Source organism: Mustela erminea, chromosome 6 (genome assembly GCF_009829155.1).
Source record: "Mustela erminea isolate mMusErm1 chromosome 6, mMusErm1.Pri, whole genome shotgun sequence".
NCBI lineage: Eukaryota > Metazoa > Chordata > Mammalia > Carnivora > Mustelidae > Mustela > Mustela erminea.
Genome location: NC_045619.1, coordinates 6765623 through 6790949, shown reverse-complemented (window position 1 = coordinate 6790949; position 25327 = coordinate 6765623). Strand labels below are relative to the sequence as shown.

The window sequence follows — 25327 nt, the reverse complement described above, 5'->3', positions numbered from 1 at the left end:
GGCGCTCCCCTGCGTCCACGTCAGCAGAGGCACAGAAGTAGGAAAGGAAAAGGCGGTGGGCCCCGGGTGCCTGCCGCCTGGAGCAGTCGGAAGCAGGTGGGGCCCGGAGCATGGCTTGGCTGAGTGGGGCCTGCCCTCTCTCTGCTCCCTCTGTTTCCTTTCCACTGTCATGCTGGCCCCTGGAGATTCTCCCGTTCATCAGAGACTCAGGGCCTTTGCACGTGTTGCTTCTCTGCCTGGAATCCTCTCTAGAAACCCACACAGCTCACTCCTATGTTTCCTCGGGTCTCTGCTAAAATGTCCCTTTCCCAGAGAGGACATCTTTGACCACCCTCCCTCATAAGATGCTGCCTTCTTCCTCTGCTTGGCTTTCCTTCCTGGCACATCTGCTGCCTGTGCTTGCCTCTTCCGTGGTCAGTGCATGTTCTCTCTGACTCATCTAGAAAGTGAGCACCCGCAGGCAGGTGCTCGGCTTGCTCATGGCTGCGTCGCCAGGCCTGGGGCTCTGCCGCCCCATCCCAAATGGAGGAAATGCTGTGGGGGTGGGGAGCTCCTCCACCCCCATTCAGGGCCGGCATTTCGGATCTGGAGCCATTGTGGCAGCACAGGCCCCGCCTCCTGGTGCCCCAGCGATGCCCACTGACCTCCCACCCCTCCCCTTCCTTTCCGTGCCCAGGAGCCCTCTGGTGAAGGCCGTCTTGCACACCTGCAGAGCCATGCACACCTCACTCTCTGGGAAGGCAGATGGGTCGCAGAGTGCCTTCTGCCACTGCGAGCGGGCCAGCGGCCACCTCTGGAGCAGCCTCAACGTGAGCGGGGCCACCGGCGACCTCCCCCTCAACCACGTGAGTGGGGGTTTGTCTGGCCCCTCAGGGAGATGGGCGGCTGTGGCGGGGAGGGACGCACTGGCCCACCGAGTTCACGCGGCCCGTGGGGCCATCCAAAAGACAAACCAGGCCAGCAGGTGCTTGTCCCACAGGCATCGCCTCTGGGCCCAGTCGGGGTCCCTTGTCAGCCTTCAGGGAAGCGTGTCTCCGCCTGTGCTTCGGCTGGGTTCCCTGAGTCCCAGACCCTGCCGGCCAGGGCTCTGCGCTTCCCCTGGGCAGCTGGCGCAGGGTGCCCAGGTCGGCCTTCGAGGGGCTGCCCACCCGTGCCTGCACACGGCCCCAACCCGCCGACCGCCCCGGGCATCTCCGCGGCCCCACGTACGCCTCCGAGCGGGCAGCTGCGGTGCATTGTAGTTGCATTGCATGTTCCGGCCGTACCCGTGCAATGTTTCCACAGTGCATCCCAGAGGCCCGCCTGGCCCTCGGGACGCTGCCTGCCCGTGCCCCCTCCCAGAGCCCCTGCTGTCCCTGCAGGATTGCCCGTCCCACCGGAGGGGTGGGGAGGGCAAGGGAGGGGGGCCCCACAATGAGAAGTGAAGCGTCGTCTGCTCCCTCAGAAGCCTGGTTTCCACTGCACAAAGGGAGGGATGAGCTGTGGCCTGGAGCGTTCGGCTCTGAGACCCTCACTGAGGCTTGGTCCCCAGCGGCTGGCCGGTGGCCTCCGGTACTGAGGCGAGCCCAGGAAGCGTGCCGGCCCTGCAGGACGGGCAGGGTGCAGAGAGGGCCCAAGAGCAGAGCCCACGGGGGAGCCACTGCTCACTTTGTGCCCCTCCTCCATGGTCTCCGGTGGAGTTCGTCGTCGTGAGAGAAGCAGATGGTCTCAGCTGGGTTTGGGGAACAGGAGAGAGGCCGTGGCGCCTTTGGGGCTGGGGTGCCTCGGTGGTAGTTCTCTGGGAGAATGGGCCGAGAAGGAGGAGATGCCGTGGAGCCTGGCATCTCTCAAAGGACAGAATCCAGCCCCAGGCTGCTCCCGTCCACAGGTGCTCCCCCTGACGCTCGCGCCTTAGAAATGTCAGGTTCTGTTTGAAGAGGAAGGCTTCCTCCTTGTCCCCGGTGGCTGTTGGCAGCCAGAAAATACTGTGGCAAAGGGTCAGGACACAGAGCAGGGGCAAGGCAGGGTCCAGGGTGGGTCCAGTGCCCTGGCGAAGGGGCGAGAAGGGGAACATCCTGGGGGCGTCCGTCTGAACCGGAGGACCGCGTGTGACCCTGCTCAGAAAGGACTGGGCTGTCTCCTCATTGTCACTGCTCTCTTGTGCTGATGGGAGCCAGGCAGGTGGCCCAGCCTCGTGGGTGTCGTGCAGACGACAGTACATGAGGCCCCACTTGTGCGGGGTCCGTGCACCAGCGGCTGGCGTTGACAGTGACTCCCAAGGCCGGGCACGGGACACACACACACACACACACACACACACACACACACAGTGCTCTCATACAACACAAACAGCCTTCGGTGCCCACTTCGCGGATGAGGAGACTGAGGCTGGGAGGTTCAGTCGTGTGCTAGTCGGTGGCAAAACCACAGGTGGTTTAAGTTTGTGGGTCTAAACCCCGGCGTTCAGCTGCTCCGTGGTTCTGCCTTCTCGCACGCCTGTGTCCCCAGCCCCAGGGACCACCTGGGCTGAGCCTTGGCTGCCTTGATGGGAGCCTCTCCTTTCCTTCCTCCATCTCCTGGCCATCCTTCCGTTTCAGGGGCCAGGGCCATGGCGCCTTCTGGGAGTTTCACTGGCCAGGCCGCCCGCAGGGGGCTCCTGTGGTGTGGGAGGAACCTGTGCCTCCCTTCCTGCCCCTGCCACGTGTGTCCCTGACACACAAGCTAGCCCCTGCCCGGGCCTCCCTTCCCCACCTGCGGCCACAGAGAGGACCAGATGCCGGGAACGCAAGCTCACCCTTGAGCCGCTCTCTTGTTCCCTGTGGCGTGTCTTCCAGGCCGCTGCCCCCCTGGGACCCTCCACTCCTCTGGGCACTACTGAGTGTGGGGCTGAGGAGCCGCCTGATCCACGCGGGGATCGCTGTCCCCTCAGCAGGCCCGTCACCTGTCTCCTCCCTCGGGGCTCACTCCACAGGTGGTCCAGCTGCTGACCTGTGACCTGCTGCTGTCGCTGAGGACGGCTCTCTGGCAGAAGCAGGCAGGAGCCAGCCAGGCCCTGGGCGAGACATACCACGCGTCGGGGGCTGAACTGGCCGGTTTCCAGCGGGACCTGGGCAGCCTGCGCCGGCTGGCTCATGGCTTCCGCCCAGCCTACCGCAAGGTGAGGCCAGGGTGCCCGGCAGGGGCGGGCGGGGGTGGGGGGCCTGGAACCCGGTGGGGCGCCAGGGTGGGGTTGTGGAGTTGGTCAACTCTGAGGTCTGCCGGCTCGCCTGTCAAGCGCCAGACCTGGGGCCGGGGATCCCCTGCTCCTGCCTGTGTTAGGTGAGTCCCTGCTGGGCACCCGGCCCTCGGGCATGGCGGCGGTGAGCGGCCCGGTGGTCGCGGGCGGAGGCCGGCACAGAGCGCCTCTCACCCACGCAGTGCGAGGACGGGCGGACCCCCTGGCCCTGGGATGGCTGGGGGACACGGAGAGAGCTCTACTCTGGTTTTTCTCACTGGGGTCAGAGTGACCGAATCTCCCTAGAACTTCATTTAATTGATTTTCGGAGCCCCTGGGGGCTTTGGTTCTGCTGCCTGACTGCACGGAAGATCCCTTGCTGATGGCCGCGGGATCTGAGGAGGCTCCGAGGGCAGTCGTATTAATTGGGCTTATTGGACCCAAATAACTTTCTTGTTTTATTTTTATTGCTAATTAGAGTAATGTACTCAACATATTTTTGCCTGAATTACTTTCTAAAAACTCAAGTTTGAGAAGGCCAGAAGTGTCCGTGAGGGGGGAAGGGCACGAAAAAGCCAGGCTGCCTTCCCCTGGGCCCTCACGGGTCACACTGTGACTCCTCCTGCATGCGGTGAGCCAGGATGGCCAGTGGACAAAACCCATTGGTCACCGGTGACCCACCCTCCAGCGGGGAAAAGAGGACGTGTGCCCCCAGCGTTCGGGGCCCCTTGGTCTGCTCGGGGCCTGGCTGGCATCAAAGGCCTCGTCGTGAAGCACCATTTCCATCCTGCCCCCCACACTGCTGACACTCCTTAGTGGTCCCCCTTCCCTGTGGCCTCCCGTGGCCTTCCTGGGTGGCACTCAAGACCCTTCCCACGATGGAGATACAGAGTATAAAGGAGCCTTGAGATCCCAAGAAATTATAGGCCTACGCCTTGCCTCCCATTCCCCAGTGACTCGAATTTACAGAAGAGCAGCACTTCGTGGCCTCTATTTTTGAAGAAACTGAGGGAAATGGGACCCAGCCCCCTGGCTGCTGCTGCCTCACTTCAGCCTGATCTCGGGCGGGAGGCAGCCCCCCCCAACCCCCACAGGACCCGAGGCTACACCCAGGCGCCTCAGCTTCCAGCCCGGGGGCGTGTCCGTGCGCTCTTAGTCCTTTGCCTCTTTCTGGGCTCAGTCTCACTCTGTCCCCCGCCAGCCGGCCTGCACCCTGCTCCCCACTCCTGCTGCTGCTCCCAGTGGCCTGCTGGGCCTGGAGGTCAGAGGACAGAGGTGGCTTCCACGGGGAGAGCAGCGAAGGGCCATGGTGGGGTGGCTGCTGAGATGGCGGGAGACGCGTCCGCTGGGGCTGGAACAGGCATGTCCCCTGCCCCTTCCCAGGTGTTCCTGCATGAAGCCACCGTGCGCCTGATGGCGGGAGCCAGCCCCACCCGCACTCACCAGCTGCTGGAGCACAGTCTGCGCCGGCGCACGGCCCAGAGCACCAAGCATGGTGAGTCGGCCGCGGGCACCCCTGCGCTGGGCCGGGGAGGAGCCCAGAGCACCGTAGGGCTGCTGTGCCTCAGGAGCAGGGAGAGGGGGGCGGGGGCCCCGGAGGCACACCTGAGGGGTACATCTCAGCCCCACCCCCGAACTCTAGGCGGGGTGCTAGCCGAGTGCCCTGCGGGTCATTGTGAACCAGGGAGGGCACCAGCACGCACCCCATTGGCGGGGCGGGGGGCAGGGGAGTCTGAGGTTCAGTAAATGAGCCCCAGCAAGCCCTCGGAACAGCCCCTGTGCGCTGGAGGCCTCCCAGTGAGGGCTTCCTCCTCGTGTCTCGCTCCCGCAGGAGAGGCGGACGCCTGGCCCGGCCAGCGAGAGCGGGCCACCGCCATCCTGCTGGCCTGCCGCCACCTTCCCCTGTCCTTCCTGTCCTCTCCGGGCCAGCGGGCAGTGCTGCTGGCCGAGGCGGCCCGCACCCTGGAGAAGGCGGGTGACCGGCGCTCGTGCAACGACTGCCAGCAAATGATTGTCAAGTTGGGGGGCGGCACAGCTATTGCCGCATCCTGACCCCTGGCCTCGCCCACGGCAGCCCCCCTGCCCCCTCGCCCTCCTCCCTCTGTCTCCGGGGTCTCTCTCCCTGCCCTCCGTCTAGCTGTCTCTCTCCCTGCTCCCTGTGGGAACTGTGGGGTGAGCCTGGTCTCCTGAGCTGTCGCCTGCCAAGGCATTGGACCACCTCAACCTGGTAGGCCCCTTGGGCCGAGCCCCAGAATCTGCTGCGGAGAGAGGCCCGTGGGTCTGGGAGAGGAAAGCCTAGGGAGCTCCCTGACTGGAAAGCAGCGGGGGGGCTCCCAGTGTGCTTGGCCTTCGCCTCGGGCCCTCCACCCTCCCCAGCTCTGCTCTCCCGAACATCCCCCTTTCCTGCTGCTGCTTTTTTATCAGGCTTTCCCCGTGGGGACATAGGTCTCTGGGCACCAGAGCACTTCACCCTTGGCACTGGGCCCAGCTCGCCCCCTTCCTCCTTTTTATACAGATGTTTTTATATCCGCGGGCTGGGGTTTGCCGAGATTCGGGGCTGAGCTGCTGCGGCATCTTGATTTCTCTCCTTGAGTCTGTGTCCCCTCCCCTGTGCCTGACAAAGCCAGTTCGTTGTTCTCCCTTCATTACACAGGACAGCCAGGGAAGGAGGGAGCCCGGCCCTGGGGAGGCAAGTGGGAGGCAGGGGCAGGCTTGGGGTTGCATGAAATAATGTCGGCATTATTTTTTAATTTTTTAAAAAATAAATGGTATCTTATTTAATTGTCCTGTTCCTTCCCGCTCCCCCACCCCCTGGGACGCCAGCCCAAGTTCAGAGTAGGCCCAGGGGGCTGAAAGAGATGAAGCTACTCATCGGGCCTGAGGACCGGGGCCTCCAGTGTGAGCTCTCAACTCCCGCCCTCCCTAGCTCCTACCTCCACTGTCTATTTTTACCCCTAACTCTTGACCTGAAAATAAGCCGGGGTTGCAGGGACCAGCCCCCAGCCCCTCCCCATCCCTTTCTGGGGAGGACACTAGGACTCATGCCCCCTGCCTTGACAGGGGCCCTGGGAGGGAAAAGTGCTCCCTTTTCTGGATGCGCCTGGCTTGGTGCCTCCCCTGAGGCCGTTTCTACCAGGACCCAAGGACTGCCTGAGACCCCAGAGTCCGCTGCAAGGCCGAGAGGGGCTGCCATCCCTCGCTCCCTGCCTGTGCTGGGGGGTCCAGCTGGGGTGCACACAGCAGGGCTCCCCCTGACTCCAAGTGCAGGCTGGAATGGCTCAGCTTGGAACCTACCCCCTTTCTGTCTCTGCTGCCCACACACACTCTGATTTGTGGCTCCTGCCCCCTGCCCCCCGCCCCGACCCCCAGGTGAGCCAGCCCTTGTGTCATGTGTATATACCGTGCCTTTTCTCATTATTGTTTAGGGGTGGGAGGGGGTGTTTTTTTCACAGAAAAGGGGATACACCTGTGGTTTCCTTGATACGAAGTCATTCACTGTGTCCTGGATGTAGGTTATTCAATAAACACAGATTGGTACCACCCAGCAGGAGGTGTGTGAGGGTCTGTCGTGTGACCGCCGTGATGACCAGCCGGGCGACTGCGTGGCTTGGCTTCTGGTGGGTCAGGGGCTGAGGACAGCCTCTCCCTCTCTGCTGAGAGGCCCCTGGAAGGTTCCAGACGGGAGGACCTTCCTCGCCCCCCACACACACCAGCCCCTTCCTTCTGATGCCCACTCCCTGGTACATGCTCCCGGGGCTGGGACAGAGCCTGGGGTGTATACAAGGGCGGCTGGAGGTACTGCTGGAGGCAGAGGTCCCTGTGGCCAGGACACGGCTGGCTGCTCACAGCAGCAGTGGTTTTGGAATTGGGGTGCTAAGCCCGTATGTGTCCACTCCTCGAGGATACATCTCTCCCCTTCTGGGGGTGCTCCTGTTGGCTTTCCCCTTCCCGGCCCACCGGATGGACTTCCCATCCAAGGCCAGCTCCCTCCCATACTTCCCAGCTGGGTCACCTGGGGCAGAACCTCACCTCCGCTCCCACATGTGGACGACAGGGATGACAGTCCCCTCCTTTGACAAAGTCCCCATAGACCTGTTGGCCAGTTTCAGTGATAGGATAGGTACCTTTACAGTTAAGTGCTCTGTGCACCTGCCGAGGGGCAAGACCACTGGGAGTGGTGGGTGGGAAGGGGAGGAGTCCGAAGTGGCCTGGGGGACTAGCCCAGATCTGTGACCTGGCCCGGCTGAGAAATGAGCCACTCCCCTCTTTGAAGGGCAGTCACAGCAGGCCACACCGTCCCAAGGGCCGGAGCAGCCAGGAGAGGCCCAGCTGCAGCATTTTCGGTGGTGGCCCTGCCGGTAGCCGCAGCCTGCCCCCCCACCGATGGAGTAGGGGCCTTGGGACTGCAAATGCCCCCACCTCCCAGCAAAGCCCAGTAGGCCTGTGTCACCAGGGTGGGTGGCTGTGGGTGGCCCGTGCGCCTGGGAACCTGTGCCTTTTGTGAGTCTCCGCAGGCTCCGTGACTCAGCACCCACCCTCCTCCCCAGCTCTCCGCACAGCTGCAGGATAAGCTGGGGGCACCCCACCCCCAGTTGAGGGTGTGAGGACCGGCTCCCCTACAAGCCACAGGGGTCCTCACTGCAGGCAGGACTCTTGGCTCTGTTAGGTCCTGCGGCTTCTGGGCCTGGGATTCCTCAGAAGCCAGGAGAGTGAGGTGGGCTCTCCTCCAGGTGAGGGGCTGGGGGCTGGGGGCTGGGGGCCGTCCGGGGAGCCCTGCCTATAGGGGGAAGATTGACAAGCTACTCATGTCTCAAAACCTCAGTTTCCTCATTTTTAAAGGCACACACCCATAAAGCAGCTGTAAGGGTTAAGAGACTCAGCAACAGATGGTGACCGTTGTTACTAACAGTGTACCATGCCTAGGCTACACGGGAGGGAAACTGAGGCCCAACTGGTTGGTTTTGATCATGTTCCACAGTGAGGGGCATAATCCAGACCTCAACCTCCCCAACAGTCCGTGGCGCAAAGAAACTCGTCCAGCCAGGCTGCTGGCCATGCCGAGACACAGCGAGGTACCCAGGCTTGCCCAGCAGGAAGGGGGGAGAGCTGGCCGAGCCGAGCATGTGTGAGCACCCCCAGTGGGGACACTGCCAAGGCTCTGTGTCCAGCATCCCCATTCGCTCTCCCCCCAGAGCAGCTACTGGGAGGAGGCTCCCCCATCCTGAGCACCAGCTGTCTGCTTGGCCCGCTGCCCACACCCATTAGGGGGGTGGCCCTGGACCAAGCTGGCCAAGTGGCCTGCAAGCCAGGTGCCGGCTCAGGGCCAGATTATGTCAATGAGGATCGGCCGGGCTCAACCAACTAAAGACGGAGAGTGAGTGAGTGGCTGGAGGGGGGACACCTCCAGGAAGGGCATGGACCCTCCGTGGGGCCTCGGGGCCCCGACAGGCCTCTCCCCTGCGCTCTGGAGCCCTGTGATGGCTCGGGCACAACTCCCACGGCTCCCACTGGTGCGGACATTAAGCTTGGCACTCAACCCTGACTACCCTCTCCAGCCACCTCTCCCTGGCTCCCAGAACACGCGCCCGAAGCTCTCAGGAGCCGTCCTTTGCTCTTGCACATGCTGTGCCCTCTGCTCGGACCGCCGTCTGTCCAGTCAATGACCAATGCTTCCACCATCAGTGCCTCTCACCGCCAAGCTGGAGCTCCTTTATTCTCAGGGATGGGAGCCACAGAAAAGGCTTTATTTACATGAGGAACCCGGGCCCTAGGACCCCGAGAACAGAGCCACTGGCTTTACGCATTGGGCCCCTTCTTAGCCCTGCAAGCTCCACGGCCCCAGTCCAGTTTGGGCGGGCAAAAGGAAAGGCTGGCCTTCCACGGGCGGCGCCCCTCCTCCCCCGGAACCCGCCCAAGGCGCCCCCCAAGGCAGACGAGGGCTCCCGGAGATGCGATGGCTCAGGAGAACCAGCGGCCCTCGGCTTCACACGGTGACCTCGGCTTTGCTGTTGGTGCTCAGGTGCCGGGGTCCGCGGCCCGCGCTGCCGTAAAGGCCAGGGGGCTGCGGGTTGAAGGCCTCGGGGAGCTTCTCCACGCTGAACTGGCGCCGGGGCACATGGCCGGGCCGCCGGGGTGCGGGGGAGGCCTGAGCCGCCAGGTGGCCGCGGGGGACGGGCCGGGCCTGGCGGCTGGCGACCCAGGCCTTGTAGTGGCCCGACCGGGCAAGGCCGGCGGGGGGCGCATAGCCCGGCGGGGCCCAGGGGCAGGCGTCGAGCAGCGCGGGCAAGTCCTCGCGCGGCCGCGGGACTCGCGCCGGGAGGGTCAGCGGGGCAGAGTCGGTCGCGGGAAAACGCTGGTAGAAGTCCTGTGAGGTGGCTTCTGCGGGGACAGCGGGGGCGAGCCAGAGAGCGAGGTCAGCCCCCGGAGGCGGGGCCCGAGCGACTCCGGGGATGGGGTAGGGAGAGGCCAGGCTTCAGGGGCGGGGCCTCAGCTTCTTTGGGCGGAACGGGGCGGGGTCATGCCTCGGGGGCGGGGCCCCGGCGGCTTGCGGGCGGGACAGGCCCGGGACCTGCCTCGGGGACTCGGCGGGTCTCCACGCCCCGGGCTCGGCTGCCGCCCTGGGGGATTAACCAGGTGGCCTGGTGAGGGGACCGGAGGTCGAGGCGCGGGAGCCGACCGGCTCCGTAGGCGCGATAAGGGAGCCGACTGGAGCGCCGACCCGCAAGGCTGGGAACCGCGGAACTGCAACCGGGACCCCGAGCCTTGCTGTAATCTGGGAGCTTATTTACCGGGGGTGCAGCGCCCGGCGCTCCCCGCACAGGGCTCCCCGGCCACTCACCTGCGGCCTTGAGCCCGCCTGCCTTGAGAGTGGCGCCTGCCTTCAGGGTGGCATACTTGGCGAAGTCGGGCTGCAGGGTCATGTTGCCACCGCCCTGCAGCCTGGGGCCGCGCGGGGGTCCCGGTGTTGCTGACCCCAGGGGCACGTTGTTGGGGCGCTTCTTATCTGGAACGGGAAAGGGAAGGTGAGACCCGGCCTGCTGGCTGGAGGACACCCTCCACCAGCACTAGCACTCTTTGTCCTCGCCCCAACTGCAGTTCAAGGAGAGCGGGTGTGGTGGCTGCTTCCGGGAGGAGAGAGGAACGGACTCTCCAGCGCCTGGGGCAGGGGCCTGGCCCCGTGGATGACAGCAGCCAGCCCTGAGCGGCTGCGGCCCAGTGGATGACTCCCCAGCATGTTCAGCCTGGGCCAGGCGCTGAGTCCCAGGACCTGCTTCTCATGAGACGGAGTTAAGGTCTGAGAATCAGAACCCATGGGGGGGGGGGGGGCGGTGTTGTCTCACCAACAAGAGACCAAGAGGGAGGCTCTAGCCTGGAGAAAAAGGCCCACAGGAGTCCACAGTTTGGTGCCAGGCAGTCCCCCTGGGTATGGAGCCAAGGCCTAGAGCCACAGCCTGAGCCAGGGATCCCTGAGTCTGGACCCTTCCTCACCGAGTCCCTGTGACTAGAAGTTGCAGGACACCAAGTGGGTCTCCCTTCACCAAGGGGAGCTGACCGGCGTGCCCAGCCCCCACTCACACACCTGCAGAGGCCACAGCTCATTCTAGTCGCCATACAGTCAGCTAAGAGCCTCTTCCCTCTCAGCCCCTGCCTTCTGCTGCTCCCAGGCCCTGTGCCCGTCCCCCAGCTTACACACCTGTGTGGTTGGGGGAGCTCCGGGGGAGACCATCACCCATCTGCACCTGGACACAGCTGCCCAGAGGTGGGCCCAAGGGTGGAGGCAGTGGCTCCTGGGTGTCCGGCTGCTTCAGAAGTTCTGTGAGTGTCCTGTGGGGAAGAGGGATGGGTTAGCCCTCCCCACCCCCTCCTTCCCCACCTGCCAGGCGGGGCCTATCCAAGGTCAGCCGCCACACTCTGTCTCTCTTTCAACCTCTATGGGCCTCCCTTCTGTCCTGTGGTTGATCTCACACATCTAGTTTCCACATCTGGTTTCCCCAACCTGGCCACTTCCAGGGCAGATCAGGAAAACTCTAACGGGGTCACCCTGTTTCTCAAAGACTCCCCTGCTCCCAAGGTCCATTCATCAGGACCCGCAGGGTTGGGCCTCCTCGGCCCACGAAACCTCTGCAGGTGTATCAGGTATACCAGGCCCCTGGATTTGGCCTGCACCGGCTCTGGCGCCCTGTGCCAACAATTCTCCTCCATCTCCTTTGGCAAAATTCCTACTCATTCTTCAAACCCCACCAGAATCCCTCCTCTTCCAGGAAGCCTTCTTTACCTGCCAACCTAACTCCCTTCCTGCAGCAGGGGCTTCTGCTGGGTCCTGGGACAAAGCTGTCACACAGGCACAGAGGGGAGGACAAATAGATAAAAGGGTAGGAGGAGCCAGGAGATCCCACAGTGGCAGCCCCGCACCCAAGACTCTGTGACCTTGGGCGTCCACCTCCCTGGTACCAGGACACCCAGTCCCACCCAGGTGTGATGGCTTCTGACTGAGCCTTCCCTGCAGACAGCCAGACCCGGCCTCCCACCCAGCTGCCTTTGGTGCCCAGAATCCATGGTTTTCTTCTGGCACCGTCTGGTCCTCCCTCCTTCTGGGGCTGGGGGCTCAAATGGCTGAAGCACAGGGAAGCACACTAGAGGGGGGCCCCCTGGGGTAGGCGCTGTTTGGCTGCAAAGTGGCAAGAGCTGATCGTCACGCCCCGCCCACTCCTTGGCTGCTTGCCCCAGGGGTCGCGCCTCGGCACCAGCTCTCCCAAGCACCTGAGTGATTGTCATGCAGGGGCGGGGGGGGGGGCAGGGGTCCAGCACACAGCCACACAAGAGCTTAAGCTGGGCTCCAGACCTCCCCGGAGAAGCAAAAACAGGGCACATGGGAGCTGGAGGCCAGACAGAGGAAGGGACTGGCCTAGGCCACACAGCACATCCCGGGTAGCCATATCTTTCCGAAGCATCACCAGACCCGCTTCCCCGTGCCCTGTGGAGAAGTGTGCTCTAGGGGCAACGTGTCCGCTAGGTGGCCCAGCCACCACCCCCCCTGCACCCTCACGGCCCTCAGCTCCACTGCCCCACACTCAGTCAAGGCGCTGTCTTCTCCTTGCCCAGCATGAGGGGCTCCAAGCTCAGGACCGGCCCCCACCGCATCCAGGACCCAGGATGAGCGCCTCAGGGTTGCCACAGAGCCAGGGTTCCACTCCCAGCTCTGCCCTGCAGCTGTCCAGGAGACAGGGGTGCTGGGGAGTGCCTAGGAAGCCCTCATCCCCTGCCCCTGAAGTCTAGGAGGCGGAAAGCATCCACACCTGGCCTACCCAGGCATAGGGGCGTCTCTCTATTGTCACCTCTAATACCAGCCTGTCGCATACCCAAGGGAGCCCAGATCTGGGTGAGGAGGGCACAGGCCCCAACACATGGGGGGGCACGTGAGCATGTCAGGGTGGGGGTAGAGTTCCAGGGCAAGGACACGGAGTCCCCATTAGAGCCGAGACCCCACTTGTAGACCCCACTTCCCACAAAGCTCAGACTCAGTTAGCACCTGTCCTGGCCTCAGCAACAACGAATCTCTGTCCCCCACATTTCCAGCGCCTTCCTACACCCAGAGAGACGCTGACCCCTGTCAGGGAAGGGATGCGTTGTGTATGGAGTGGAGCGGGGTGGCGGGTGGCGGGAGGCCTTCTCCCCAGGGAAAGAAGGTCAGGCCTGAGTCACAACTATGGGGGTGGGGGGGAAGGGAGGGGGGAGTGGGGAGAGAAGCAGGAGGCGAGAGACCTAAGAGGGCTACAGAAAATGCCCCTTCCCTTCCCTCCGATGGGGGACCGGGACGCCCAATGCTACATCAGCCTACGCTACCCCGCACTAGTAGGTCTCAGGCTCCAGGCCCCGTCTCTGGGGTGCGCGGTCGTGGTGCCCTCTGTCCAGGGCGACCAGCCCTCCCGCCCACTCCGGAGGAGGCGGGAGCCGCGGGGGAGGAGGGCTCAGCACCCAGCTCCCTCCGGAAGGTCAAGGGGAGACGGTATCAGCTGTCTCCCTCCACGAAGTGGGGATGGGGGAGTACCAGACCTGGAGACAGGAACAGGAAGGAAAACCCAGGAGGAGGGGGCTGCCGAGAGGACGAGAGTTTCCAGACGGGCGGGAAGGATGAAGGAAGGCGAGGGGGCGCCCACCGGTCGGGAAGGCCCGTCCAGGCGCGGCGGGCGGGGGACCCCGGGCCCGGGGCTGGCGCGCGCTCACCTGGTCACCGTGCGCCGCGCGCGCGGGCTGTGCGCCCTCTCCAGGCCCAGGCGCGCCCCGATGCCGGCCAGCACGAGCAGCGCAGCGACGCCGCACACCGCGTAGACGGCCGTGTGGCTGCGCTCGCGGCCCGGGTCCCGGGGCGCGGCGGCGTCGCGGGCACGCGCGGGTGGCCGGCCCGTCTGCACCCAGGCCGGCGTGTCGTAGTTGGAGCAGCGGCTCTGATCGAGGCGCCGCGGCCCGTCGTGGCAGCAGAAGCGGTAGCCGCACGTGCCGCAGCAGAAGCTGTAGGCGCCGGAGCTGCAGTTGAAGGGCGGGTCCCACTGGCCCATCACGTCGTAGTAGCCGCGGCAGCGGTCGCCCCCGGCCGGGGCCGCCGTGCCGGGCTCCTCCGCGGGCTCCTGCGCCTCGGGGGCCCCCGCGCGGCCCGACGGCGGCCGCGCCAGCAGCAGCGCCAGCCCGAGCGCGAGCCGGAGCCCCAGCGGGCCGCCGCCGCCGCCGCCGCCCCGCAGCCCCCGCGCCCCGGCCCGCTCCATCGGGCCCGCGCCTTCGGCTACAGCGGCCCGCGCATGGCGGCGCGCCGCGGCTCCCTGCCGACCGGCCTCCGGGCCGGCTCCTCCGCGCCCTCCGGGACCGCGCGGGCCCCGCCGCCCGGGCGCCGGCTGCGGCGGACGCCTCCTCGGCTGTCACCTTCCTCCTCGGACCCCGGAGCCGGGTGGCCACGGCCCAGAGCTCGCGGGGCCGCCCCTCCGGTGGGCGCGTCCCCCGCCGACTCACTTCGGAGCCGAGCCCGCGGTCCTCGCTCCGGGACGCCCCCCGGGGCCGGGCGGCCAGTCCTCGCCCGCGCGCGGTCCCCGGCCTCTCCCCGGCCCGGCGGGCGTGAGTGGCCCGGGCCTAGCGGGGGCGGCGGGCCGCCCGACTCCGCTGCCTTCCCGCCGCCCGCTCCGCGCAGCCCGCGCTCTGGCTGCGGCTCGGGCTCCGCGCGGGCTCGGGCGGGCGGGGGAGGGAGTGAGCGAGGGGAGGAGGGCGGGCGGGCGCGAGGCAGAGCCGGGGGAGGAGCGCGGCCGCCGCGAGGGGAGGGAGGGGGCGCGGCAGGGCCCGCACCGCCGGGTCGCCCCCGCGGGGACCCTCCCCGAGGACCTCCCCGAAACATTCCTCGGAACTGGGGGCTCCAGGGCCTTCAGCTGATGCTCTCAGGACTGTTACTTCGGACGCAGGCCCGCGGGAGTGCGCCTCGGGTGTACAGGTGCGGGGACTTAGGGGACAGAGAGTCCCGGGAGGGTCGTTGGCGCTCCCACCCCCTCCTCCTCCTTCCCATCCTCTCCGTCAGTTCTGGCCGGGACAGAGTGTGACAGGTGGCAGGTCCTTTCCCCACTCTGCGCCTCGATTTTCCCGCCCTTCGAATGGGAAGGAAACCCCGAGCAGAGCCGCGCCACAGAGCCAAATACAGGTTGTCTCTGTGCCGCCTGGAGCGCAGCGTTACCCCTGGGCCGTGCGCCCTGGTCCCCAAACCTCTTGGACCCCGGATTGGGGCCCTGGGGTGTCCCCATTTCTACGCATGGCCTGGTCCGCGTCCTCCCGGGATCTCTTGGCTATCCCAGGTGTGGGGGGGGAGATTAGGCTGGACCCTGACTCGGCTGCGGGGGGCGGGCCGGGCCAGGGGGCGGGGCCAGCGGCGGACCCTCCGCTCTGCCCCACCAAGGTCGCTCAGGTGCCCCCAGCCAGCCCCCGGAGAAGGGGGAGGAAGGCGGTTCGGAACTTGGGCTTAGCACGGAGACGTTCTATGGTGTTTTCGAAGCTGAGTTTAACTGGAAAATGTGACCGGTCCGGGGCGCCTTGCTTCTCTCTGCCTCAGTTTCTCATCTTAACAACAAAAACTCTTCGGGGAGGGGGAGGTGGGTGGTGGGCAGATTCATAATCCATCCCTTCCCGGAGGCAGGGGCCAGTATGGTGCCTCCCACTATCCAGAGGGGAGCACCAGGAGAGCAAGGGCTGGGCGTCCTCTGCACCCCAGTGCTCCCAAACCGCGCTGTATCTGCTGCATGCATGAATGAATGAATGAACGAATGATGTGACTTTAGCGTCTAGTTTTTGTAAGATTTGGGCTCCTAGGGTTCTCCCTGCTCCCCTTGGCATGTTGTGTTCACTCAGCGACTGGGATCAGCTTATAAAAATGGAGGAAGCAGAGGGAGAAGGAGAAGGATTTACATTTAAAGGAGGATCAAGTCCGCGTGTTGTGGAGATGAGGGGCTGACAGGCTAATTTCAGGTATTAATGCCTAGAGGCCCTCCCTCCTCGGGGTCATTCCTCCGGCCCAGTCCAGAGATAGCCGGCTCCCTCCTCTTCCCCCTGCAACACTCTTCTGATCCGTCTCAGAAGACCCTACCCCGTTAGAAGACTATCACAATTTTAGAGCCAAAGAAAATAGATGAGCAAAGCAATGAAGTGAAATTGCCTTAATCCCATCACCAGGGACAACTGAGGCTAAAATAAGCCCCACTTTACATACTGTTTTTTAGTGACTCGTTTTTTAGTTTACTTTGTGCTGTCAAACTTTCCATTTGTTATTCTGTTTAGAACTTAGTTGCTATATTCCTGGTGCAGCCATTCTAGGTCCCTGGGGGCCCGGGTCGGGGGTGTTGTTCTAGAAAGGAACTCCATGGCACAAACTGTCCGGTTTGTATCAGTGTCCCCACCATGCCCTGCAGTTTACCAGGGCTCTCAGGGGGGCTGCTTCTTCCCTTTTCTCACCCTATGGCTGGACACTAGGTTTAAGAGGCTTGTCTCTGTCCCCCTGGGACTGTGGCCTCATCCCAGGTAGGATGGCCTTACTGCGCCCAGAGCTTCCAGTGCTCCACCCTGGGTTATGTCCCTTCCCCGGCCCCCCCCTTCTTTTTTTTTTTTTAATATTTTATTTATTTATTTGACAGAGGGAGAAAGATCACAAGTAGGCAGAGCAGCAGGCAGGGTCGGGGGAAGCAGGCTCCCTGATGTGCAGAAAGCCCCATGTGGGGCTCCATCCCAGGACCCTGAGGTCATGACCTGGGCCAAAGGCAGAGGCTTAACACACTAAGCCACCCAGGTGCCCCCTGGGGCCCCTCTCTTATCCCACTGTCCTGGCACCATTGGGGGCCCCGCTGAGATTCCAGCCCCTGTTACTGCCATCAGGTCCACTTATATATATATACGTGTATATAATATATGGTTATAGATCATATATATCATACATAGGTCATATATATTATATACACATGATATATATGATCGTTTGTCCACTGAAGGAGCTGGATCCCAAATTACAGCCCCTCGCCCCCCCAGCGGATGTCCAGCCTCTAGCTCCTCCCCACATCCAAGGCTTCCTCCTGGTCTCAGTCTGGCTCAGTGGTCAGCCAGTAACCATAGATGCCCACATCTACCAGGCCATAAGACAGACTTATGCCCTCTCAATATTAACACAAAGCCTGGGGGCAGGCGGTTGGGAGGGGAACAAACGCAGAGACAGATCAGGGCTGACTGACTGAACCTGGGATCTGGCCATTCATTCGGCTGGCGCTGCCCCTCAGGTGCCTGGCCATTTGCTGACCATCTGGAAATGGAACTGCCCAGCTAAGGAGTGACCCCTTGGCCCAGGTTACCCTCCCTGGACCCTAGGGTCTTTCTCCTCAGTAAGGTACCAGAGCGCCCGTCTCTCGGCTCCTCTGCCTGCCCCCCCAAGCCTGTGTCACCAAAAATCGCCCATTGATCCAGGCTTAAAATAACCCCTGGCATCTGCAGCAGGCCCCACGGGGCGGGCAGAGGAGCCGTGTCTCTGTGCCTGAAGGGCACCCGCCCCGCCCCCAGCTCTGAGCGCTGGCAGCTTGAGTGTGAGGGTGTCTGCGTGTGCTTCTGAATATGAGTGAGAGTGCATGTCTGGGGGCAGCCTCTTTATGAGCCCTTCCTTCCACCATGGACAAGTGCGTGCACGTGTGTGTGTGTGTTGGTGTGCGTATCCCAGGGCATCCTTCATGGTTGAGTCCTTGCCTGGTGCCTGGCTCTGGCTGTGCAAGGCTCAGGGGGTCCTGAAAGGTCATGGACATTAGGGAAAGCCCGGCAGGGGTCTCAGTGTCCCCATTTTATTTTTTTAAGATTTTATTTATTTATTTGACAGACAGAGATCACAAGTAGGCAGAGAGGCAGGCAGAGAGAGAGCAGAGAGCTGAGCAGAGAGCCCGATGTGAGGCTCGATCCCAAGACCCTGAGATCATGACCTGAGCTAAAGGCAGAGGCTTAACCCTCTGAGCCACCCAGGTGCCCCCAGTGTCCCATTTTAGACTGAAGGTCAGTGACCAGTCTGCCCAGCCCTGGGCCAGGGAATTTGGGATTTCCTAGAGACAAACCCAAGACCCAGAGAGCGGAAATGGCTTGCTGTAACTGGCGCACAGCCAGGAAGGACCAGGGTCTGACTTGGAACTTGAACTATGAGCCTCAAGCCTATTTCTGACCAGTTTATTTATTTATTTATTTATTTATTTATTTATTTTAAAGATTTTATTTATTTATTTGACAGACAGAGATCACAAGTAGGCAGAGAGGCAGGCAGAGAGAGAGAGGAGGAAGCAGGCTCTCCGCGGAGCAGACAGCCCGATGTGGGGCTCAATCATGACCTGAGCCGAAGGCAGAGGCTTTAACCCACTGAGCCACCCAGGCGCCCCTATTTCTGACCAGTTTAATACAAAAAAGAGAGCCGTGGGAAGTTCTGGCCCAGAGGCCAGTCAAGTGTTCCTACAACCCCATAACACACTCCATGCCTGACGATGCCTGATGTGCCCCGACTCCTACAGGAGCCCCCTGTTCCCAGCCTGTTCCCAGCCCCTCACAAGGAAGGCTCCTACTTATCCTTCATTTTGGAGACAGACTAAGGCGGGTTGGGATTCCTGCTCTAATAGGACAAGCCAATCTTTCGAGGCCTGTTTTCTTTCAGCTAGCACCTCTCTGGCCGGGCTGCAGGGAGAAGCCAGTCCCCCCCAAAACCCCATGGAGAAACACGCAGGTACAAGCTGTCCAGTGGGAGCTCCCACCTCCAAGGCGCTGAGACAGTGATTGCCATGGTGGGTGCCGTCCGTAAGCCTCCACGGTCCCGTTCCCAAGCCCATTTTGCTCCCATTTCTTCCGTGATAGAGGGCTGCCCAAAAAGCAGCGATTCTAGAGAAAGATGGACTCCCTGCTGGCACCGATGCCTATGCCAGTGCCGGGAGCAGGTCGGGAGGGGAGGGCCCGTGGCTCCTTTGTCTCCCTGAGAGGCAGCTTGTGACTCAGGCTCCAGCTGCCTGTGGGAGGGAGGGGGCACCCAGGCGGAGGTCCTGAGGGAGCAACATGGCGGAGGGGAGGGGTGCTGGGAGCGGGGGCTTAGCCTCCAGTCCCAAATCCTGGAGCACCCTCTCCCCGGATCTCCCCTCCCCTGCCTCAGGGAGTCGCGCTGCAGGCATCACAGCTGGAATTCCCTGATTAACAGCCGCCCCCCCCCCCCCACCTTCCAAAGGCCCCGGTGAATATGCAGATCTGGACTGGCCACTAAGTCCCTACGACGGGAATAGATTCAGAGAGGACAGAGCTCAGCGGAGGCCACACAGCGCGTCCCCCAACCCGCCCCCGTCCCCGGCCTGCCGATTCCTGGACACGATTCTGAGGTCAGCTCCCAGCGCACAGCGGTTTTTGCGCCCCTCGACAGAGACGCCTCGCTCCCAAGCCGGGGCCATGCCCTGCATCTGGCCCCGGACGCTCGTGAGGACCGAAACCCCGCGTGAGGGTTTGGAGAAGGTTCTGGTGGTCTTGGTCCCGCCTCTCGTCGGGGGCCGCCCTTTCTCTCCTCGCCCCTAGGCCTTCAACCCCCTCCTTCTACTTGCCCCGGCCCCGCCCCTTTCCGACTCCCCGGGGGCTCGGTGTCCTTCAGCCCCGCCTCCCTCCCGACCCCGCCCGCAGCCGCGCCCCCAGCCCGGTCCCCGCCCGCTCGGTCCTGCGGCCCCGCTCCCGCCGCTCCGCGGCTGCAGGTCCAGGTGCCTCCTGCTGGGCTGAGCGCGGAAGCTGCGGAGCTAGACTTTCGCCTGCCCCGGAGTCCTCTCCTGGATCTCAGATTCTCTGCGGCTCAGGAGAGGTGGAGGCGATGTTCCGGGACCCCCTGTAGCCTTGCCTGGGCAGCTTCCCCGCCCTACAGAGTCCCGGGAAAGAGGGTGGGCCTGGAACAGGGACATCTGTGCCCTCCCCGCTCCTCCCCGACCCTCCTTCCGCGGGACCCCGGGCCGTCGTTCCTACCCCACCCCCACCGCCACCCGCGGGTCGGGACCTGGCCGCTGGGGAGGAGGTAGAGACCCGAGGGAGGCAGATTCCTGCTCTGGGTGGGCAAAAATGGAACCTCAGCCGCCCCCAAAAAAGCAAATGGGAGTGAGCTCGCACCCTGTGCCCAGAGGAGTGCCAGAGGGGTCTGGTGAGACACTAAATGGTGGGGTTGGAGAAGCACCTGGGGTTCCCTGAGGAGGGATGGATGCCTCCCAGGAGCCGATGGACAGGCAGGAGCGCAGGCAAGGTTGTGACACAGCCCCACCGGGCACTCTGAGGTCAGGGTACCCACCTCTCCAGCTTGCCGCCCCAGGGCCCTGCTTCTTGACCCTTTTGTGCCCGCCCTCTCCTCTGCACCTTTGCACACAGTCCCCTGGACCAGGAATGCCTATTCTCCGCTCCATTCCAGCAGGAAAAGTGGGCAAGGCTCAGGGCATACTTCCTATGGTCGAAAGCACTTCCTAGATGCTGGTCAGTCAACCCCCGTGCCTGGGGCAGGGATGGCCCTGTCCTGTCGTTATGTCCCACTCCTTCTCTCCCATTGAACCAGGACCTAATGGCAGGGCCCGAGGCTGACCTCCAAGCATTGCCCAGAATGGCGCTGGCCCAGAGCAGGTGTATTTGGATCTGGTGTGTGACCAGTGGAGCAGTAAACAAATGGCGAGTGGCAGGACCAGCTCTGGGAAACTCACTTTCCAGAGGAATTTCCGAGGGCTGGTGACTCCAGAAGTGTCTCCATCCCAGGGAAAGGAGGAGACGGAGGCACCCTAGGGTACTTGTACTTGCCACATGACCTCTTTGATCTCCGAAGGGGGCTTGGCCCTTGGGCTCCATTTCGGAGATGAGGAGGCAGGCTCCGAGGGAAGGCCTGTGTGGGGCTGTCCTTGCCGAGAGACCTCGGAGGCAAGGGGTCAGGTGTCTCCTCCAGGGCCTCCCCTGCTGGGCCGCCCCACCCCCACCCTGACCCCAGAGCCTAGGGCTGCTGGGCAGGAAGTGAAAGGTGCCTGCAGGAAGCCCCAGGAGGAACTGAGACTTGAGCCAGCCCTGCCTCCACCTGCCCGGGGCCCTGGGGACCTCAGGGAAACCAGAGCCTCCTTCAGGAAAAACTGGGCCAGAAACCCAGGCTGGGGGGAGGGGAAGCTGCTTCCCTAGATCCCCACCCCAACCAGCAGTTCTTCCAGAGTCTATCTTGGGTCCCTTTTAAAGCAAAAAGAGACCAGTTGGGGAGAAACATCTTTGAGGAGTGACGAAAGCAAGTAGTCAAGCCCGGAATGGATTCCTGGAGTCCGTCGCCCTCAAGGAGGGCACCTGGGCCTTCTGGACAGGGGCGCCGGGCAGGGGCCGAGCCTCTCTAGCCCAGCTCCACCACGGTGGGCAGACTGTAGCTTGGGCCAGATCCTCTCACTCACCTCCAGGGCCTCTTTTTTCCTATCTGCAAAATGGGACATCTAATCCCTGTTGGCGGACATGAACTGGTCCAGATTTTTAGGAAACCAATTCAACCCACAGGGGCCATAAAAAAACTCAGGCAAAGGTTTAGGTCAAGGAGGCAGTGCCACCTCAGCTACAGTAGTAAAAGCTCAAAACAACCCAGTACTCAGGTGGAAGCCTTTACAAATGTTGAAAATCTTGTTGGTGAAGTGTTGAAAGACCAGACAAAACTCATCAAATATGACAGCCACGGTACGAATTTATGTGTGTAAAATGATTACAGTCACTCGGGCTTATGGGTCATTTCTCCATGGCCTCCACCCTGGATCGCTGCCCTGAATTTTCCAAAGCGTTTACAAAGTATTTGTCTCGGTTTTTTTCTAATAAAAAAAACCCACAAAAACAAAAACTTTTTAAAAAGCGAACAAGGGATGCCTGGGGGGCTCAGTCGGTTGGCGTCTGACTTGGGCTCAGGTCATGATCTCAGGGTCCTGAGTTGGTGTCCGAGCTCCATGGGGGGGCTCCCTGCTCAGTGGGGAGTCCGCTTCTCCCTCCCCCTCTGCCCTTGCTCCACACTCATCCTCTCTGTCTCTCTCCAATGAATAAATAAAACCTTAAAAAAAAAAGAAAAAAGCAAACAAATACCCACGCCCCTCCTCCAGGTGCTGTCCATAAGATCAAAAGCTGTGACTTCATTGAAGGCTTCTTAGAAAACACTTCCTGGGACACAGAGCCAGAGACTGAAACCCCCTGAGTGGTGGGGTCCTTTCCCCGGGGGCTGGGGGACACTGGCCCCCTCGTTGCCCACGCCTCCCCCCGCCTCTGCTCCTGGTTCTTCTCCAAGGAAACTCCCTTCTGTTATTTGCCAAGTCTTCTCCCTCTCTGGGTCTCAGTTTCCTTATCTGTAAAATGGGGTGTGGACAAGGATCTTTTCAGGTTCTTTCAAGTCCTTCTCCTCGGACAGCAGACAGCGACCGGCCTGGAGAAATACTTTGCATCCAACACCTCCCCACCCCCACCCCCCGGCCCCAATTTTTCAGAAATGGAAACCGAGACCAGAGGGGAAGCTGGGGTGTGGCTGGGACACAGTGGTGCCAGAGGTTTGCATGTCTGGACCCCAGAGGGGTTTTACCTCCAGGGCCCAGCCCCCTGCTCTGGTACAAAAGGTGAGTGGGAGGCAGAGGGGGGACAGGAACAGCATAGGCTCTCCAGTACCCAGATGGAGTGGAGTGGAGGTCTGGGCCCATGCTGGGCCAGCTTCCCACCCTCCTGCCCACTGCCAGCCACCTGACCTTGCCCCAGCCACCTGGCAGCTTGCAGAGAGGGGCATCTGGGATGAATTCAGGGAGGGAGTGGCTTAGGAAGAGTTAAATTGGGTATCAGGGTGCTGGGGGCTCCAGGCCATCTTCTGGGCTGAGAAGCCAGTGGCCAGGAAGAGTGGGTATCTGCCAGGAGGCTCTGCTGGGCAGCTCAGGGAGAAGTGGGCAGAAAGGCATCAGATGCATGGAACAGAACATGACCAAGGCCCTACAGTGGGACAAATGGGACCCAAAACTCCATCTTCTACTTCGTAGTCATGTTCCTTCAGAGGGTGCTAACCTGTGACAAGTTCCAAGGACTGTCCAGGACAGAGTCCGGGTCAGGAGGTTCTAACTCTGTAGGAGAGCCGGCAGGAGATGCAGTGCTTGACCGAGTACGGCGTGGTCCACAACTCGAGGAGATGGTCTCAGTCCCAGGCCCCAGAGCAAGGGGCACTGCTGTCAGAGGAGCAATTCCCCTGGGAGATTGGGTGACCCCGGGGGCTGGCACAGAATGGCCGAGTGACCATAGCACTTGGGGCCCAGTGCTTCAGGAGGGTAGGCCACGGAGAGAGGGAGCTCAAGGGACATCAGGTCCAGCTGGTTCAAGGCCACAGGTCTGCTCTGGCTTCTGAACAAAGGAGCCCCTTGGTGGTCCTGGGCCTTTCCCTGTGTACAGCTGAGCGCGCCTCAGAGACAGCTGGGACTCCAGGTGGCCTCTGAGAGAGAGGCTCGGCAGCGTGCCTTCAGCGTGAGCCCGCAGTCCAGCCCCAGGGGGGCTGGAGACTTCCTCCCAAGGGCAAGCCTGGGGCTCTGGAAGGTGCTACCAGGGTGAAAAATGGCATCGCAGGTCCTAGAAGGTTGGGCCAAGCTCAGGGTTGGCCCTCAGGTACAGATATCTGAGAATTAGCACAATCCAGGCTCTTTGTGACAATCAGAATCATTGTGTATTAAATCCTGAAGCAAACCTGTGGGCTGGTTACTCCTTGCTACCATTTGCATCGGTTAGAAGCAGGACAGCTGGGAGCGCACGTATTAAAGAGATCCGTCCCCGGCTGTAAATTAAGCGTCCTCCTACCAGATCCTTCTCCTAGATCCATTCTGGTGGATGGTGGCTTCCCTGCACTTAGAGAAAAACCTCCTACGCCATGTGCCCCAGCCACTCAAAAGCATGGGAGCTCAGCCACAACCTTCGAGGGCCGCCAAAGATGGTCTGGTTTTAAGCCAAATGCTATGGTGCGGTAGGGCCGCCACGCCTGCCGTCTGAGGTCTGTAGTCTGTGGCTCTGCGGGGTTAGCAGGGGAGCAGCGTGGTTCCCAGAAAAGGGGCAGGTGGGCACGGGAGTGGGGGGTGTGTGAAGAGCCGAATCCAACCTCCAAGCCCCTGGCTGACGGCCCACTGGGGGGACAGGGGCCACCTCCTGCCCCCTCCGACGCTACTGCTGCTCCGGGCCGGCTGTCTTGGTGGTCACCAGCTCAGTGGAGCCCAGCTCTGTGGCTGGCACAGGGACACTGTGGGCAGGTGGGGTGTTGGCTGTGTCTTCTCTGGTTGGAGGCCAGATGGGAGCGGTGGCATCAAGGGGTCCCGGGGGGAGGATGGTGACATGGTCCAGGGTCTCTGGTGGGGGGAGGTGGGGAATGCAAGGTCAGGATTGCGTCACAGCCCTTCCCCACCCCTGCGCGGGAAGCCTCACTGGAGGGAGAGCTCTGGACGGAGCCATTAGTCCCGAAGCTCCTTGGCAGGGGTGCGGAGGGGTGGCAGGTCATGGGGCCTCGGGACAGGAAGTGCAGAGCGGGCTGGCAAAATGGGAAGTGCGGGGGAAGGGAGAAGCGGGGGAGCCTTGGCTCTCGGGGCTCCGAGGGCTCCGGGAAGCCTGCGTCGTGTCCCTCCCGGGGGAATCGACCCGAGGCCTTCAGCGCCCGCCCCAGAGCACGGCCCCCGCTGCAGGCTCCCTCCCAGCTCCCAGGCCCCGCGTTACTTACCGCCGGGTTGCGGCTCCGGAGTCCCTGGGGGAGCCCCCGCGCGCAGCCGCCGCCGCCGCCACCCGCAGCCCAGCAGGCCCACCAGGACCAGGGCCAGCGCCAGGCCCAGCAGCGCGGGGGCGCCGAAGAGCAGCGCGGGCAGCGGCAGCGCCGCCTCGGCCTCCGCCGCGCCCCCCGGGCCCACCGACTCCTGCGGCTGCAGCGCCGTCCCGGGCGCCGGGCTGCTGCTGGCCCCCACTGCTGGGGGAAGGGACGGAGAGGGAGGGCAGGGGGAGGAGGGAAGAGACGGCGGGGGAGGGGAAGGGTCGGAGGGAGGCGAGGCTGGGCCAGGGAGGCGAGAGGGGGCCGGGAGGGTGGACAGGGGGTGGGGAAGACAGGGAGCGGTGAGCGCCACGTGGGGACCGCAGGTCCCCATGCAGGCCCCCTGCTTACAGCCCCCCATCAAACTGGTCACCGCGCCCCTTCCCCATCGTGGGGCCGGGAGGGGGGTAGAGACCATGCTTGCTGCTCCTGGGTGCCAGCGGGGCTGGTAGGGGGACCCTCTCTCCCCCCACCAGGACGGCCCTGCTCCCCAGCTGGCCCGACTGGGCGGGCTCTTACCCGGTCTCGGTTCTGGCGTCCGGAAGAGATTGCAGGCCACGCAGTTTCGGACCAGAGGGTCAAAGCACTGGGCCTGGACGCACTGTGTGGGGGCCGGGCTGTCCCTGCCCCTCCTGTTCCTGGCCTCTCTCCTCTTGCTGCCCATGTTGCCTCACACCCCGCACACGGAGTCCGGCTTCAGCTGTCGGGAGGAGGAAACCGGGAGGGGCCGCCACCCACTGTGCCCCGCCCCACCCTCCTGCCTGCTGGGGTGGGACCACTGTCCCCCGGGGCCCCAAGGCCCTGCA

At 63.0% G+C, this 25327-nt stretch overlaps 3 protein-coding genes across 6 annotated transcripts in view; 1 reads left to right on the top strand and 2 right to left on the bottom strand.

The window, feature by feature from the left end:
• The window catches only part of SREBF2 (sterol regulatory element binding transcription factor 2), a 59812-nt gene extending 53075 nt beyond the window's left edge, over nucleotides 1–6737 (top strand). For both annotated transcript variants that reach the window (XM_032346102.1, XM_032346101.1), the window contains 4 exons: nucleotides 677–845; nucleotides 2951–3136; nucleotides 4577–4688; nucleotides 5025–6737. In XM_032346102.1, the coding sequence (XP_032201993.1) occupies nucleotides 677–845; nucleotides 2951–3136; nucleotides 4577–4688; nucleotides 5025–5245 (688 nt within the window). In that variant the 3' untranslated portion in view covers nucleotides 5246–6737. The remainder of the gene's footprint in view (nucleotides 1–676; nucleotides 846–2950; nucleotides 3137–4576; nucleotides 4689–5024) is intronic.
• Nucleotides 6738–8516: 1779 nt separating this feature from the next.
• On the bottom strand, nucleotides 8517–14421 carry SHISA8 (shisa family member 8). Its single transcript, XM_032346103.1, has 4 exons — nucleotides 13418–14421; nucleotides 10887–11017; nucleotides 10032–10196; nucleotides 8517–9571 (listed from the first exon to the last, which is right to left on the bottom strand). Exons 1-4 carry the CDS (start codon nucleotides 13951–13953, stop codon nucleotides 9177–9179), a joined length of 1227 nt encoding a protein of 408 aa, XP_032201994.1. The 5' UTR covers nucleotides 13954–14421; the 3' UTR covers nucleotides 8517–9176.
• An 8965-nt stretch (nucleotides 14422–23386) lies between these two features.
• Nucleotides 23387–25283, bottom strand: TNFRSF13C (TNF receptor superfamily member 13C). 3 transcript variants are annotated; one of them, XM_032346092.1, is made up of 3 exons: nucleotides 25041–25283; nucleotides 24441–24761; nucleotides 23387–24075 (listed from the first exon to the last, which is right to left on the bottom strand). In XM_032346092.1, the coding sequence occupies exons 1-3, from the start codon at nucleotides 25183–25185 to the stop codon at nucleotides 23894–23896; spliced, it is 648 nt and encodes a 215-aa protein (XP_032201983.1). In that variant the 5' UTR covers nucleotides 25186–25283; the 3' UTR covers nucleotides 23387–23893. The 3 variants fall into 3 exon arrangements, with proteins under 3 accessions (XP_032201983.1, XP_032201984.1, XP_032201985.1); XM_032346093.1 differs by having other exon boundaries at nucleotides 24441–24680; nucleotides 25041–25279; XM_032346094.1 differs by having other exon boundaries at nucleotides 24441–24677; nucleotides 25041–25270.
• Between the last annotated feature and the right edge of the window lie 44 nt (nucleotides 25284–25327).

What these genes read in the sequence shown, in the direction of transcription:
- SHISA8 (XM_032346103.1), bottom strand. Translation starts at nt 13,953, where the DNA reads ATGGAGCGGGCCGGGGCGCGGGGGCTGCGGGGCGGCGGCGGCGGCGGC. An exon ending in GAGCTCCCCCAACCACACAG is followed by an intron (nt 10,197 to 10,886) that starts GTGTGTAAGCTG and finishes TTCCCGTTCCAG; the next exon opens with ATAAGAAGCGCCCCAACAAC. An exon ending in AGGCGGGCTCAAGGCCGCAG is followed by an intron (nt 9,572 to 10,031) that starts GTGAGTGGCCGG and finishes CTGTCCCCGCAG; the next exon opens with AAGCCACCTCACAGGACTTC.
- TNFRSF13C (XM_032346092.1), bottom strand. Translation starts at nt 25,185, where the DNA reads ATGGGCAGCAAGAGGAGAGAGGCCAGGAACAGGAGGGGCAGGGACAGC. An exon ending in GACGCCAGAACCGAGACCGG is followed by an intron (nt 24,762 to 25,040) that starts GTAAGAGCCCGC and finishes TCCCTGGCCCAG; the next exon opens with CCTCGCCTCCCTCCGACCCT. An exon ending in TCCGGAGCCGCAACCCGGCG is followed by an intron (nt 24,076 to 24,440) that starts GTAAGTAACGCG and finishes TCCCCCCACCAG; the next exon opens with AGACCCTGGACCATGTCACC.